The sequence below is a fragment of the Pinus tabuliformis genome, chromosome 8, assembly GCF_031772625.1.
Source record: "Pinus tabuliformis cultivar Carrire ecotype Pingquan chromosome 8, CPIR1, whole genome shotgun sequence".
Lineage (NCBI taxonomy): Eukaryota > Viridiplantae > Streptophyta > Pinopsida > Pinales > Pinaceae > Pinus > Pinus tabuliformis.
Genome location: NC_142294.1, coordinates 1,457,877,792 through 1,457,894,779, shown reverse-complemented (window position 1 = coordinate 1,457,894,779; position 16,988 = coordinate 1,457,877,792). Strand labels below are relative to the sequence as shown.

The following is a 16,988-nucleotide window of genomic DNA, read 5'->3' as shown; positions in this document are numbered from 1 at the left end:
AAACCTCCTTTCTATATATAGAAGTCTAAGGAGTCACAATATAATCCAGCCGACCTAACAATAATAATATAAAGCCACAAAAATAACAATAGAGGGATTCTATGGGGCACAGAAATAACAATATGGGGGTAATAGGGGCTCAACAATATAAATAAGGGGTATAACTACAATAGTAATGGGGTAATCACTAGTATTATAGGGACCCAACATGCCCCTCTCCTTCAAAAAAGTGTTGTCCTCAACGCTTGAGTAGTTCTGGATACTTCTGCATAAAATTCTCATCCTCCCATGTGGAATCTTCAGCGGATAAGTTCTTCCACTTGATAAGATACTCTGAAATTGATCGATTTCGTAGCTGTCGAGTTCTTGTTTTTGTGACTGCTTCTGGCTCCAATATAATTTTTCCTTCCTCATCAAGTTCTGGCAATATTGTTTAAATTGGGAGCTTGTTGCCTATAACCTTCTTTAAACATGAAACATGGAAAACTGGGTGCAATCGAGAAGCTGCAGGAAGCTCCAATTTGTATGCCATAGTACCAATCTTTTGCAACACCTTGTACGGACCATAATACTTTGGCGATAATTTATTATCCTTCTTAGCTTGCTTTAGGTACATTTGCTTATATAGTTGTAGCCGTAGGAATACCCAATCACCTACATCAAAACATCTTTCACTGCGATGTTGATATGCCTGTTGTTTCATTCTATTTTATGCCAAAACGAGGTTATCCTTTAAGTGTTGGAGGACTTGTTGTTGATGTTCAATGTGATGTTCCACTGCTTGAACCTTAGAATTTTCTCTTAAATATGATGTGATGGATGGTGGTTGATACCCATAAAGTGCCATAAATGGGGTCATTTTTGTTGCTGTATAGAAGGAAGTGTTATACCACCATTTACCCTGAGGTCACCATTTGACCCATTGTGTCTGTTTATCAGATACAAAGCAACGAAGATATCCTTCCAAACATTTGTTTACTATCTCATTTTTCCCATCAGATTGAGGATGATAAGATGAGCTATGAGCTAACTGAGTACCAAGACAAGAAAATAATTCTGTCCAAAAATTTCCAGTGAAAATGGGATCTCTGTCACTTACAATAATCTTTGGGTTTCCATGTAGCTTTTGAATTGTTTCAATAAATGCAGTAAAAACTGTATTGGCTTTAAATGGATGTGATAATGCACAAAAGTGTGCATACTTGGTAAGTATGTCAACTACCACCATGATGACACTCTTTCCCTCAGACTTGGGTAAACCTGTGATAAAATCCATTGAAACCTCCTCCCAACATTGGCTTGGAATGGATAAAGGTTGTAATAGACCCGATGTCTTAATTGTTTCAACTTTATTTTGTTGGAAAACCAAACATTCCGCCACAAAATTTTGAATATCTGATTTAAGGCCATCCCAAAAAAATTCCTTCTTAACCCTGTGGTAAGTTTTTAAAAATCCTGAGTGCCCTCCTAAGGGAGAAGTGTGCAATTCCATAAGAATCTTTTGTTTTAGCTGGGAATTATTACAGAGGTATAAGCGATCTTTGTACCATAACGAATCATTTTGCTAGCTAAATGTATTAGAAGTACTGGAATCTTGTTGTAGATTTCAAATAAGTGCCCACACTTCTTCGTCATTCTTCCATTCCTCCCTTGCTTCGTTTATCCAATCTGGTTGGATAATAGAAATGGCACACAACAATGCTTCCACATCCTCATCCTTTCTTTAGAGTGCATCTGCCACCACATTTTTCTTCCCTTTTTTGTAGATGATTTCAAAGTCATAACCCAACATCTTTGTGACCCACTTTTGTTGCTCTTCAGAGGATAATCTTTGTTCTAAAAAGTATTTAAGGCTATCATGATCCCTTTTTACCTTGAAGTGTCTTCCCATTAGGAAGGGTCGCCATTTATTAAGTGCATGGAGTATTGCCAACATTTCCTTCTCATAAATGGCTTTTCTTAAAAACTTTCCCTTGATTGGACGACTTTCAAAAGCAATGGGTCTTTCATCTTGCATTAGAACAACACCAATTCCATTTCGTTAAGCATCACATTCCACAATAAATGTTTTTGTGAAGTCCGGTGTAGCTAAGACCGGTGCTTGGCACATTGCCTCTTTAAGATGTTCAAAGGCCTTTGTTGCTTCCGGAGTCCATGAAAATGAATCTTTCTTCAATAATGTTGTTAGAGGTGCTGCTATTCTCCCATAATTCTTAACAAACTTGCGATAATACCCTGTCAACCCAAGAAATCCTCGCAGATGCTTTATGGATGTGGGGATTTTCCATTCCTTAATGGCTTTAATTTTGCTAGGGTCTACCTTAACTCCTTCATGAGATACAATATGACCCAAATATTCCACCTCCTGGACTCCAAAGAAACATTTGGATATTTTTGCGTATAATTGTTTCTCCTCTAATAGTTGTAGCACCCTGTCAACATGTTCAACATGATCCTTCCAAGACTTGTTGTAGATTAGTATATCATCAAAAAATACTAACACAAATTTTCTAAGGAATGGTTTGAAAATTGAATTCATCAAACCTTGAAATGTTCAAGGTGCATTAGTAAGGCCAAAAGGCATGACCAAAAATTCATAATGACCCTCATGAGTACTAAATGCCGTTTTCGGAATGTCTTCAAATCTGCCATCCCTGTCTTCAAATTTGTGTTCAAATCTATATTCAAATTGTCCATCTTAGCTTCCATGCCATTCATCTTAGCTTCCACGCCATTTATCTTAGCTTCTGTTAAATTTTGTGAGCGTGACATTTGTTGCACTTGTTCTTGTAATTTTGATATATCATGTAGCATTTCTTCCTCTTCTTCATGAGTCATGCTAGAGCTTTCAGGTTCCTTACTAGGTGCTTGCGTTTTCTTTCCTCGGGGCATCAGTTACCGATAATAATGCTCTACAATGCCCTTTGAATTCCTTCAAAATAAATTTTCAAACCAAGCTTAAGAAAAAAAATTAAAAAAATTTACACACCTTTTTTCACTTTCTAGGAGCTTGATATTTCCTCTGATATATCTCTGTACTTTCCAATCATCTAGTTCTGAATTTGTGATCTGTAGTAGCTCTCTGTGTCCTCTTTCCAATGCCACCAGTCTGATCCAAATTGGATTCTCCAAGAAAGAGTTATGCACAATCTCCCAAGATGACCTGATTATAGACCTTTCCAGAAGAGCGAACTTGTATGAAGTGCCACGTGTACAATTTTCGATCTTTGGTTCTGAAAAAGATATACAAGAAACTACAGTCCGTCCTGTTTCTGTACCCTCTGACGAAATTTCAATCTGATTCCTAGAGAGAAAGTTATGACGATTTTCCCCAGGTCACCTGTTTTGAATGTAATTCAGGAGTCTGCAAAAAGACCAACTTCCTCAGATCATATCTCCGCAAATATCGCGCGAAAAGCTCTGAAATTCGGACCCAAGGTTCAACGCGATTTCTTCTCAAATGGGTTTTTTTTGCGACTTCTGAAACGTCACAGAAAAAGTTATAGCGAAAATGCCACAATGACCTGTTTGGAGCAGCGAAACCCTAGAATCCAAAGCTCTAATACCAAATGTTATGAAACCAGCTCAAGAAAAGATAGAAAAGATAGATCAACGCCTTAGAATTCAGCCTCTTCAAGGGGGAAACCTCCTTTACATTACATAAATGAACAATTCTTGGATGATACAAATGACAAAACCTCATTTCTATATATAGGAGTCTAAGGAGTCACAATATAATCCAACCGACCTAACAATAATAATATAAAGCCACAAAAATAACAATAGAGGGATTCTATGGGGCACAGAAATAACAATATGGGGGTAATAAGGGCTCAAAAATATAAATAAGGGGTATAACTACAATAGTAATGGGGTAATCACTAGTATTATACGGACCCAACATAAAACGATCTTCGTGGTTTAATAAGAGAGATAAAATTTTAATTAAAAGGCAAAAGAATATTATGAAGATAGTTAAAATGGATATCAAGTAAATTGATTATTAAGGTAACATTATAAGACTTTTTAAAGATAGATCAACCATAATTAAAATCCAGTAGCTTAATTTTTACTTTTTATAAATAATACATAAATTAATAATAATTTATATTTTAGTTTAGATGTAGGTGATATAGTAAATTGCTGTTATGAGATTTTAAAATAAAATTTTAATTTTGGTGCGACTTATTTGTGTTTTTTTGAAAATTATTTCTATTTTGATTAAATAATAAATAATAATTATAATAATGTAAGTTTAATGTTATATGCAAATGAGATACCAAAATAATGTTAAAGGAACATGGATAAAGAATTTTTAAATGAGATATTTTTATGATATGTAAGTGTTTTTATAATAATAATAATTTAAGTTTAAGATTTCAATATAGTTTGATATCAAATTGGTGTTATAAAATTGCAATTTATAATAATAATAATGTTTTGTTTTCAATATTTAACTAATAATATTTATTGAGATATATACTCTATATTTTATTTTTTTAAATTAAGCTTAAAACTTTTTAAGAAAAATTAAATATTTTTAATCAATAAACACATTAAATTCAAATTGTACTCCTTAAGCACACTAAGATGGTACTCCTTTATACAATCATAACACACTCTAATGTGATTGCATAAGATACAATTTTGTAGATTGATTGGTCTCATTTTTTCTTATTCCTGTATACCATCCTAACACACTCTCATGTGATTGCATAACATTCGCATACAAACTTTCACATAATAAGGATATAATTTTGTAGATTGACTGGTTCCATTTTTTCTTTAGTTTAACTTTTGGGTCGTGCAAAGAGGTTTTCATATTTGTTCTCTGCTTACAATAATTTCTCAAACAGATAACTCACATGTACTCCCATGTAAGATTTGGAAATATTTCACTATGAATAGTAGAGTATAGGTAAAAATTATGAATTATCCAGAAAGTGATATTATAACAATAAAATCCTTACATGTAAGACACGCAGCCCAACAAGTAGGGATGAGAACAAAATCCTAACCTGTAGCGGGATCTCCTGCTACGATGCAAGAACAGAATCATACCATATAAGACATCCAACTCGGATCTACCATTACAGTTGGGATACTTGCCTTGTAAAGTTGCATCACATTAAATGAAGGAAAAGAAGCACGAAAAACAACTTGAAAACGCTGACCAGGAATAACCATACATGGCAGTTTTGATTGGAATGTTGCTTATTTAGATGGTGTTCAGTTGCGATTCAGTTTGGAAATTTGATTTCGAACGGCATCTTCTACAACTCCCATTCTATAAATTGACGAGGAGGAGAATAACAAAGCTATCAAAGATTGTAGAGAGCAGAGTGAACAGGAGGACTGATCGTGAGACCATGATGACGAAGTTGTTTCTCCACTTTCAAGCTCTCCTGTCCTTTCATTTGTTACTATGTCTGGTTTCCAGTGCGGTTCTTGTTGCTGCTGCTGATCGAGCATTGGTGTCCCAATTCATTGGACCCCAAAACAAAGCGAGAGCCGAGGTTGGGGTTCCTCCCCTTGTGTGGGATGAGAAAGTTGCCAGATACGCAGAGGCATATGCCAACCAGAGAAAAGGTGACTGCGCTTTGCAGCACTCGAACGGTCCATATGGCGAAAATATCTTCTGGGGATCAAGTGGAGCTGACTGGCAACCAAAGGATGCAACCAGCGGATGGATCGGCGAGAAGCGTTTCTTCAACTATGCAACTCGTACGTGCGACCAGTTTGAAAAATGCGGGCACTACACTCAGGTAGTGTGGAAGAATTCTGCCAAAATCGGCTGCGCAAAGGTCATCTGCGACGACGGTGGCACTTTCATTACCTGCAACTATGATCCTCCTGGGAATTTCATCGGTGAAAAGCCATATTAAGCATCCAACTGATCTGAGCTTCACTCTCTTAAACTTCACTCTGTTAAATTGTCATAAGCATCCCTTCCTCAATACTGCCCTCCTAGTATTGAAACATGTCCAAAATATATGGCTTTTCCTTTATGCTTCCCATTTGTCAGGCTTAGTAGCTTCACCATTGACAATACCATCTGCTCTTTCTATCTAAGTATTTAGTGCTTCCCTTTAATATATTAAGCTTTTTCCAGGTTGTAATGTTTGAGAATCAAATTCTCAACCTATTTATAATAATTTGAAAGATATATTTTACAAATCGTAATTGTATTTCATGCATTCTTTTGAATGTAGCCTACCCGTAGAGCCTTGAATGGAATTAAACATAACTGCGTAGAAAGCCATTTATATGGTTATTATTGGAAAATGTTTTAAAAATATTTACATGTTTGTATAGTATTATAATTTAAATGATTAAATAAATGTCGATAGTAATTATAAGATTTAATGTTGAGAATCTGTCATTACAAGATTTATATGTGATTTAAGGTTGAGAATCTGTAAAGTCAAGACAACAGTGCGCGTAGGCAACAGGAAAATGGTAAATGATTTAAAAACTTTTGATTTTATGGATAGGAATGTGTATCTCATCCAAAAACATTACACTATTAAATTTATATCATTCATAATTTTTGTCCTATTTAAAAATTTAACCATATTTTACATAAATATATATAATTTAAACTCATTTAAAATAATATAAAAGACATATTTTATTTTCTCAGAGCATTCATTTTATTTATTTATATATATATATATATATATATATATATATATAATAAAACAAATAAATAACAATATAATAAAATATTCTATTAAATTATATCAATAAATATTGCTCTATTGAATTATAACAATAAATAATATTTATTGAGAAAGTTAATTGAAAAAAACAAACTATTTTTATTTATTGAGAAATTGGATAGTTTTTTAATTGTCTATATGTTTATTACATACAGTCACTTTAATTATAATTTATTTCTTTATATTCTTTGCCCAAAATTTATATTTGATATAAAATATATTTATATTTGATATAAAATATATGTGTGGTACGTGGGGAGAGGAATTAATATTAATGCGGTATAAAACATGTATTTTTGTTTTTTATTGGTTTTAAGAAATGATATATATAAATAGTGATGATGATGAAGATGGTGGTGGTTAACGTTCACTGAGACCAAATAATGGTCTATCGGACCTAAAGAAACAAATTATCTATTTTGATTTAAGATTTTATTCCTATGCTCAAAAAGCTTGGAGAGAAGCCTCCCGAGCTCACTATAATTTTGACATTGTAAAAGGCTAGGAAGGTCAGTATTGTAACAAAGATTGTGAAACTGAGATCTAATGTGGTTATACGCGGGGCATTCTAAGAGGAAGTGGTTTTCATCCTTGATGTTCCTATTCTCACATATATGGAAGATCCTTTCCGTCCATGGCGTTTTAGGAATTGCCCAACGACCTGTTTCACTATGGAGCTCATGAGAATTCGTTCTAATCTTTGCTATATTAATTTTCTTCTTTGAGCTAGTTAAAATAGAGAGATACTTTTGATCTTCTAGGGTGGGGTTGATGACCTTCTTATAATAACTTAATTTTCTTTTAGCCGCTAAGTCTTTCTCTCACCACATTTTTTCTTTGAACTTAGAAGTAACAATATCTTTAATGTTATTTATGTTTTTCAATGCATCATTTTCGTTGATCTCCCAATAGTTTAACCAAGCCCTTGTGTCTTTATGCCACCCTCGATTGAGCCTTAGGTGGTTTTGGCTAGAATTTAAAGCTAGCTTAGGAAGTCTATGATCGTCTATGTTACTGATTTTGTGCTTGTACAACAGAAACCTAAGCATAGCTAGGCTCTCAATAGGGGAAAGACCTGCTTCTATAAGGAGAATATGATAGGGTGTATTACTTTTAATTTTCAGGTTATAAGTTATAAAACGCTTATGGATTTGTTCAATCTTTCTCCATGATTCTCTGGAGATGCTGCAACCCCAAACCTCACAGCCATATAAGATAACAGGAGTGACTAAAGTTTCAAAGAGGAACTTCTTTTTATCCCACATTACAAGGTTTACTATTTTACAATTATTTTCAAGACCAAAGTAAGCTTTCCACCCCCCATTAATCCTTTTCTCAATGCTATGGTTCCAGTTGAGCTTGTGATGAATATCAATTCCTAGGTACTTGTAAGAATACACTTGCTCCAAGTTATTATTGTCATACATAAAATTAGCATAAGTGTCCTTCTTGGATTTGATAATCATAACTTTTGTTTTGTCAGTGTTAACAGTCATACCCATGGTAGAGCAGAAATCCTTAAGAAGCTTGAGTTGCTTATTAAGATCAGATGGGCACCTTGCCAAAAGAACAATATCGTCAGCATAAAGAAGAAGGATGACGACTATCCCAGCTAAGATCGTGCCATCACATCTTGCTTCCTCTAAATAGCCTTCGAGCTTATCGGTGTAAATTCCAAATAGGGTAGGGGAGAGGGGGCAACCTTGTTTAACTCCGATGTTACACTTAATATCTTTCGACCACCTTTCATTGCTCTTTAGCTTGGCAATTACATTCTCGTATAACCTTATAGCGGAAGCTCTCAACTCGAGAGGAACCTTTAGCTCTTCTAATCTATTCCAAAGGTTGTATCTAGGTACCGTATCGAAAGCCTTTCTAAAGTCCACAAAGCAACAAAATAAATTGGATTTATCATTACGACATTCCTCCGCAATGATCCTAAGTATAACAAGGTAGTCTGTTGTTGAGTGATGCCTTCTGAAACCTGCTTGGCCTTTAGCCTGCTTACCTTCACTTTCAAGCCATATGCTTAACTTCTTTTCCAAAATACTACCGTATAACTTGGCTAAGAGAGGGCTGATCATAATTGTTCGATAATTACAGGGGTTATTTGTATCCCCACTTTTAAAAGTAGGGATAATGAGGCTCTCAGTCCAAGGTTTAGGGAACCCTTGCTTGACTGCTTGATTGAAAATCTTGTGGATGTGGGGGATGAGGACAGGACCTCCAATTTTTAAGATTTCCGCTTGGTAACCTTCAATGTCCTTAGCTTTCCCATTAGCAAGGTGATTAACCCCAAACTTAATGTCTTCTAAAGAGAAAACTTCTTTCGTTGTGAGAAGGGTTTCCAAATTATCCATGACATTTGGAGATTCATAAAGCTTTTTAAGATAGGAATTCCAATCGTGAAGAGCAATTTTATTATTATCCTTAGTCTTCCTAGTTAGAATCTGCCTCCAAAATTTCTTAGGAGCTACCTTAGAGAGGTGTAAGAGATTCTCCTGTTTTTGACGAATGTACTGCCTCTTTTTCCTTTTAGTTAGGGCTTTGTATATTTTTATCTTGTCCATTTTAAGAGATTCATCAATAACTTCCTTAATTGCTCTCCTTGCACTTTTACAATCTTTATCATACCATGGATTTTGAAATTAAATCTTTAAAAATATTTTAATTAAAAAAATTAATACATAAAATAAAATTAATATATTAAAAATTATTTATTTAATAAATAATAACGCTATAATATTAAAGATTGTGTTTTGTAAATGATTTATTTTCTATTTATAAAACTTTTCCTAAAAAACAAAAATTTTAAATCAAAAAATATGTAAACCATCTAGTCAATTGGATTGCATGAAATTTATTAGACTTTTAATTGACGAACTCCATAAGAAAAAATTAGACTGAACCAAAACCCCATATCACAACCTATTCTACATCTCATGAATTAATTGACATAAAAATATTTAAATTATATTTAAATTAATTAAAATATAAATATTCATATTTAAATTATATGTAAATTAATTAAAATATAAATATTCAAATTATACCATCAATTTGAACTCTATTTTGTAAATTTCTAATCGACTATATAAATTTACAAATTATTTTAATAAATTGTTCTCCAAACAATGTTACAATATAGATTAATTGATTTAATTTAAAGCCATAAATAAAACTATATTTAGGCTTTTGGTTCCGGAGATGAGATTTTTATCTATGGATTCAATAGTGTCTACTTGCATGTGACATATTTTGGGTTGAAATCATTTAATTGACTGGGATTTGATTTTCTATTATTTTTTATTAGGGATAATTTAGTATAAGTAGTAATATTAAGTATTTTGGTTTTCCATCTTAAATATTAAGAATTTTAGTATTCAACATTAAATCGTAAAGGTTAATATATTTCTTTAAAGGTTAATATATTTTTTTGAATTATTAGTACATACAAATAAATGGTTAATAATGTCAATATAATAATGTATAATTATATATATATGAATTTTATTTCATTGTAATTATATTAATAGACATGTTTATTTTTTAATAGGTTTTACAAAATTTTAATGTAATTGATACTAGATGTTGATAGGTATCATTTTGAGAATACGATTAAGGGATTTTGGTTTGCACGGAGACGAGAGGGAGAGAGGAGCTAGGGTTTATGCGTTTACGCAGCTGGTTCAAGCCTGGAATTCCACAGATTCAGACTGGCAGCATTGTTTCGAAAGGGGCAAAGGCTGTCGGACTGGATGGGAGCAGAGGGGTCCAGTGGGACCCCAACTTCTAAGCAGATTGTTCTGCAGAAACAGCTACAGAAAATGAAAGAAGGAGTCAGAATCGAAGGTCTAAACAGCACGATGCATAGCAGCAGGAAAAACAAGGAAAAGAGACCAATGAGGTCTGACAAGATAGACAACACCTCAGAAGACAGGGATAAAGAGAAGCAGAACCGTGCAAACACTCAAGACAAAACTGCTGCCAAGTCACAGCCCTCAGAAAACGAGGAGGAGCAACCAACAAAAGACAAAGAACCAAAAATCAAAAGTATAATCCAACCGGAGAAGGAGGGGGAGACCAGCGCGATCCCCAACAGACCCCATGTGACCAGAAATGCATGTAAGCCAAAGAAAGAAGATGACCTACGGGTGAAAATCATCGACCCTGAAATCTAGGCCTACAGGGAACACATGACTGAACATGCCATCATTTGTAAATTTATGGGAATCTGGCCATCTGAGAGGACTCTGTGCCAATGGATAAGACAGCAGTGGAAGCCAAAAGGAGATGTGCAGTTACATCTGGGAGCCAAAGACTTTTTTACAGTCGTCTTTACAAGTCTAGAAGACAAGGATAGAGTTTTTGAAGGTGGCCCGTATTTCCTAGCAGCAGCAGACTTATACATGAGACCTTGGAAGCCAAACTTTGTCCCGGAGAAGGAGTCCTTCACTCAAGTGCCGGTATGGATTAGACTCTTCTCTCTCCCAATCGACTACTGGGGTTTGAATGCCCTAAAGCAAATAGGGGACAAGCTCGGCACCTTTGTTAAAGCATCGGAGGCCACCATACAGAAAAGATACACAACCTATGCTAGAATCTGCGTAGAACTGGACGTATCAGGCGCTTTACATGAAGGTGTATGGCTCGAGTACAGGGATGAGGAATACTATCAGGCTTTAGACTATGAGCAGATACCTTTTAGGTGTCGAAAATGCCACGAGCATGGACATCTGGTAAGGGACTGTCCCTTGAACAGAAAGGAGGCAGAAGAAGAGAAAACACAAAATAACAGAGACAAGAATAACTTCACCAAACCAAAGAACAGGCAGCGTGCCAACAGGAGAAGGAACACTAAAGGAAACTCAGAAAGAAACTACTTCAGTAACCCATTTGAGATACTAGACCTGGAGACTGACTCGGAGGAAAAGGAGAACATACCCAATGTGGAGGCAGGTCGAGAAGGACAGGAAGAACCCTCAGGAGAAGGAACGGTGGAAGGAGTCTTCACTGATGAAATCCACATGCAGGACAGAACAGCAGAAACGGAAGAAGAAACAGAGATGTTAACAAGTGAAGCTGGGAGTGAGGACTTGGAGCTAGAAGAAACCCTAGCTATGGAAGGGATGGACCTAACTGAGATTGTAGAAAGTTGGAAAGCCAAAGGGATTGAAGCAGTACCAGAGGAAGAAATTAGGAAGGTCAATGACCTCCTTATAGCACGGTAGAAAGCAATAATGGAAAAACAGAAGAGAAAGTTAGGCATAATCAAAGGAAGCACACCACACTACAAAACAACACTGGGTAGAACCTCGGGCTCAAGGCACAAACGCCGCAGAGGTCGCAAGACAAGTATGGAACACCTGCAGGAGCTCAGAGAGATGCTGATCAACGCTGGTAAGATAAGGCAGCTGAGTGATTACCCGTCCTTCCAACCAAATGTTTAAATATGAAGATAGTCTCATGGAACGCTAGAGGAATAAGCAGCCAGGCCAAACAGAGGATTCTGAAGCGGCAGATGGAAAAATACAACCCGGACATGTTGTTTCTTCAAGAAACCAAATGCAACAGTGCTCTCATAGAGAAGCTACGAGTTAAGTTAGGAAGAAATTTTGAGGTTTTAGAGATCGAGAGCAAAGGGCGAGAAGGAGGCTTAGCAACCTTCTGGGACACAAGAAGATACCAGGTTATAACAGCCGAAGCCAGCAAAAACTACCTGGCATTGGAAGTGCAGCCTACAGGTAATTCTTCCTCTTTTATTTGCATCAATATCTATAGTCCTCAGAAATTAGAAGACAAGATCAGTTTCCTAGCATCTTTAACCAAACTCATAGATAGGCACCGTGATGCTAAATTCATATTGGGGGGAGACTTCAATATGATAACTTCCCTCCTGGAGAAAAAAGGAGGCCTCAGGAAACTCCATAGGGATGGGGAGGCTTTCATTAGTTTCATAGAAAATGAAAGAATGGTTGATGTATATCCCAAGAGTGGCAAATACACATGGAACAACAGAAGGGGGGGCGACAGGCTCATCTCTTCCAGACTGGATCGCTTTTTAGTCTCGGAAAGCCTACTTTTAGATGGGACGGTAGTTGAATCCAACATCCTCCCTAGTGGGGGGTCGGACCACTGGCCGATCTCACTAGCTGTTGAGCTTCAGGGCATCCCCAGAAATAAACCCTTCAGGTTTGAAAAGTTCTAGATAGAACACCCAACCTTTCTCACAATGGTGGAAAAATGGTGGTCAGAGCCATCATATGAGGAAGGATACAAGATGTATATTCTTCAAAAGAAATTAAAACACATCAAAATGAAATTGAAGGATTGGAACAAAAATGTTTTCGGAAATATATTTCAGGAGAAGGACATCATCGAGAATAAGCTGGAACAGATTCACAAGGATGGGGCGGCAGGACACAGAAATGAGGAAACCAGCAAACAAGAAAACGAACTAACTCAACAATGGCACAACAGATGCAAGCAGGAAGAATCTTTGTGGAAGCAGAAATCTAGAATCTTATGGCTGAAGGAAGGGGAGCAAAATACCAGGTTCTTCCATAGATCAGCCATGGACTACAGAAATGCTAACAAAATCCTGGAACTAAAAAACAGTGAGGGTGATCTCCTCAGAAACCATAATGAGATATCAGCCTCCCTTTCAGACCATTTCAGCCTCATAGCGCAAGAACCAGGGATTAAAAGAGAGGAAGCCATCAAAGAAATAACCAATGTTATACCTAGAACAATCACATATGATCAGAACTGGGCCCTAAGAAGAACAATCACAATGGAAGAAGTCGAGGAGGCAGTCAGAAGCATGCCCAACGATAAAGCTCCGGGACCGGATGGTTTTACCATTAACTTTTACAAAGCCTGCTGGAACATTGTTAAGCAAGACATATGGGAGATTGTGGAAGATTCAAGACAGTCCAAAACTATCCTCAAATCTCTAAACTCCACCTTCATCGCTCTTGTTCCCAAAGTGGAGGAGGCTAATACCCCAGAAAAATTCAGACCCATAGCACTCTGCAATGTCATCTATAAAATCATATCAAAAGTCATCACTAACAGGCTGAAGGCAATCCTCCCCGGCATCATTTCGCAAGAACAGTCTGGCTATGTGGAGGGTAGGCAAATTCTAGACAATATTTTGCTTGCGTAGGAGATGATTCACTCTCTACATTCGAGAAAAGAAGCCGGAATGCTCATACAATTAGATCTTTCCAAAGCTTATGACAAGGTAAGCTGGTCTTACTTGGAAGTAGTGTTAGAGGCTTTTGGTTTTAGTAGACAATGGATCAAATGGATTCTAGCCCTCATTAAAACGCCTAGATATTCCATCCTTGTGAATGGCGTTCCCTCTGCTCCCTTCTGCCCTACCAGAGGCATTAGACAAGGGGACCCCTTGTCCCCTTTCCTGTTTGTCATTCTTATGGAGGGCCTAAGCAGATTAATAGCCAGGAAAAAAGCAGAAGGTCAAATTAAAGGTCTGCAGCCCATCAGAGCCTGTCCAGCCACAACTCATCAACAGTTTGTGGACGATACCATGTTGCATGGTACCCCGACAGTTAAAGAAGCCTTGGCCTACAGAGACATCCTCAATATGTTCAGCAAAGCCTTGGGCATGGAGATTAATTTCTCCAAATCCACCATATTCTTCTTCAACACGCATCAAGCCATCCAATCTCATCTCTCTAGGCTTCTGGGGTTTAAAATTGGTTCCTTACCCTCAAGATACCTTGGTGCCCCCCTGACTCTCAAACCGTGGCAAAAGATCCATTGGGAGAAAGTCCTCGCCAGCATGGAAAGGAAATGCAAACATTGGACCAACAGGGCTCTGAATTTTGCAGGTAGATTAATTCTAACAAAAGCGGTTTTGCAGGCCATCCCTCAGTACATGTTATCTATTCTTCCTACTCCGAAAGGAATCTTAAATCAAATAAGAATCATTCAGCGCTCCTTCTTATGAAGTGGAAGCAGTAAGAAGAAAAAGTGGTCTCTGGTAGCCTGGCAGAAATTGTGCAGACCCAAGGACAGGGGGGGTCTGAATTTGGTTGATCCCTTAACAGTAAACAAAGTCTGCGGAGCCAAAGTGTGGTGGAAGTGGATCTCGGACACGAGCCTACCTTGGGCCACACATTGGAAGAAGAAGTACATGCCGAACAGCAACAATCAAGACCTTGTAAGAATGCAGGACAACCCCAACGGTTCAGCGATATGGAATCACGCTCAAGCCAATAGAAGCATTGTTCAAGACTATAGCTTCTGGGAGATATGGAATGGCACTCAGGCACTCTTCTGGGAGGATGCCTGGCAGCAGTCTCCAAAACTTGACTCCCATCAACTCCTTCCCCTGAAGCAAAACCATCAAAATGAGGGCAGATTCAAAGTAAATCATTACTGGAACCCTAACAGTGAAGACCCGGATTGGAGGGTGTGGATGGTTTTCAACTCTAGCCACATTGAAGACATTCAGGAAACCATTCAAGATCTAAATCAACAAATCTTAAAAAGAAAAATTCGAGTTGCTGCTGAAAATGACAAGCTCAGATGGGGTCCTAAAGGCAACGGGAATTTTTCCCTCAAAGAAGCCAGGAGCATCCTAGAGGGGGAAGAACAGCCAGATACAATGCCCTGGGCCAATAAAGTTTGGGATAGCCTTCAATGGCCGAAAATCAGAACATTTCTATGGCTACTTATGCAGAAGAGAACTCTAACTTGGGAGAACTTATTGAAAAAAGGGTTCAGGGGACCATCCAGATGTCCTATGTGTCTACAGGAGGAGGAAACAATGAATCATCTTTTTAACTCCTGTGATTGGGCCTCCCAGCTTTGGCACTGGATGGAAAGCATTCTTGGAGCTTCTGATCGGAACAGGGACTCCATTCAGGAGACTATTACCAACTGGAGGAGAAACTTTTCTAGAATTAGAAGAGTGGAAAGTATCTGGAAATCTGCCCCAGGCTTTATAGTTTGGACAATCTGGAAAGAGCGAAATCGGAGAATTTTCAACGAGGAAGTCAGAAACATAGAATTCGCAAAAGAATCTATAACAATCAACATTAAACAGCTCATACAGGCAAAATGCAAGGCAGAAGCGAATGAAAAACCCACGAATCAGGACTTACACATTTTAAAGGTATTTCATTTGGAGGCCTCCAGCAATCCACCTTCTGGGGGAAGTCTGCATCAACCTTCATCGCAAATCCTTAGATGGTAGTGCCCTCCTGAGGGCGGCTTGAAATTGAACTTTGATGGGGCTTCGCGGGGCAACCCAGGCATAGCAGGCATCGGAGGTGCCTTTCGCAATCAGGCTGGGGAAATTGTCCATATCTATTGCAGAGCGCTGGGTGAAAGCACGAACAATGAAGCAGAGTTTGCGGCGCTGGAGCAAGGCTTAAAAATTCTACGAACCTTCCGGCGAGGGAATGTAATTGTCGAGGGGGATTCACTCTTGGCCATCACGGCGGCTAAACGCCTTCAAGCAGGAACAAGCATTAGCAAGGCCACCAAGCACTGGAGGCTAGCCAAGGCAACGGAAAGCATAGCGGAGCTAATTGCAGGGATGAGAGGCATTGTCTTCCAGACCGTAAGGAGAAAGGCGAATGGATTGGCTGATTTTTTGGCTAACTATGGTGCTAGCAACCCGAACAATTCAATGGACAGGTGTTGGCAGGAGGTCGCTTGCCCAGTCATCAAGGAAACATGCGTACAGTTGGCAGAACAAGACTCACTCCAGGCCAGCCCAAACTAGTTGGTGACGACATCAGGCCAAGGTGCCGGAATGTGGAGGAAACCGGTAACAGATATAAGGACATACCAAACAATGGAAAGATAGGACGTCTCAATCGGTGGAAATCCTGGCGGCGGCAAGAGCTCAGAAAAGCGATCATTACAGATCGAGAAACAAAGTTCACAACATAAGCAAGATCACGATTAAAACACATGGAGGGGATCCGTATAGCAAGGCTTCAATCACATTTATGGTAGTTCTGAATGAGGAGGGGTGGATCGAGGTTCCGCGGAGGAAAGCCGAGCATGCAGGCTTGCGGGGCTTTGCAAACACTACCATCCACCATAGCCACCGATGGAACGTACATTACACATGGCACCAGATCAGTAGGATTGGGTGCAGCCACTTACATTCCAACTCAACTTGCATCGGCTCCGCTTGTGTGATCTCCAATCATACTAATTATCATAGTACTCCCACCTCCAAAGACATTAATACCATCCTTATGAGGATTTACAAGAGGAAAC

General features: G+C 37.9%; 3 protein-coding genes across 3 annotated transcripts; all 3 read left to right on the top strand.

Moving 5' to 3' along the window:
* Window positions 1-5,222: 5,222 nt before the first annotated feature.
* On the top strand, window positions 5,223-5,885 carry LOC149241271 (pathogenesis-related protein PR-1-like). Its single transcript, XM_089370490.1, has one exon. The coding sequence runs from the start codon at window positions 5,223-5,225 to the stop codon at window positions 5,883-5,885; it is 663 nt and encodes a 220-aa protein (XP_089226616.1).
* A 6,289-nt stretch (window positions 5,886-12,174) lies between these two features.
* On the top strand, window positions 12,175-12,930 carry LOC149241270 (uncharacterized). Its single transcript, XM_089370489.1, has one exon. The coding sequence runs from the start codon at window positions 12,175-12,177 to the stop codon at window positions 12,928-12,930; it is 756 nt and encodes a 251-aa protein (XP_089226615.1).
* A 999-nt stretch (window positions 12,931-13,929) lies between these two features.
* On the top strand, window positions 13,930-16,652 carry LOC149241269 (uncharacterized). The gene is made up of 4 exons (XM_089370488.1): window positions 13,930-14,578; window positions 14,798-15,910; window positions 16,007-16,317; window positions 16,371-16,652. The coding sequence occupies exons 1-4, from the start codon at window positions 13,930-13,932 to the stop codon at window positions 16,650-16,652; spliced, it is 2,355 nt and encodes a 784-aa protein (XP_089226614.1).
* The last annotated feature ends 336 nt before the right edge of the window (window positions 16,653-16,988 follow it).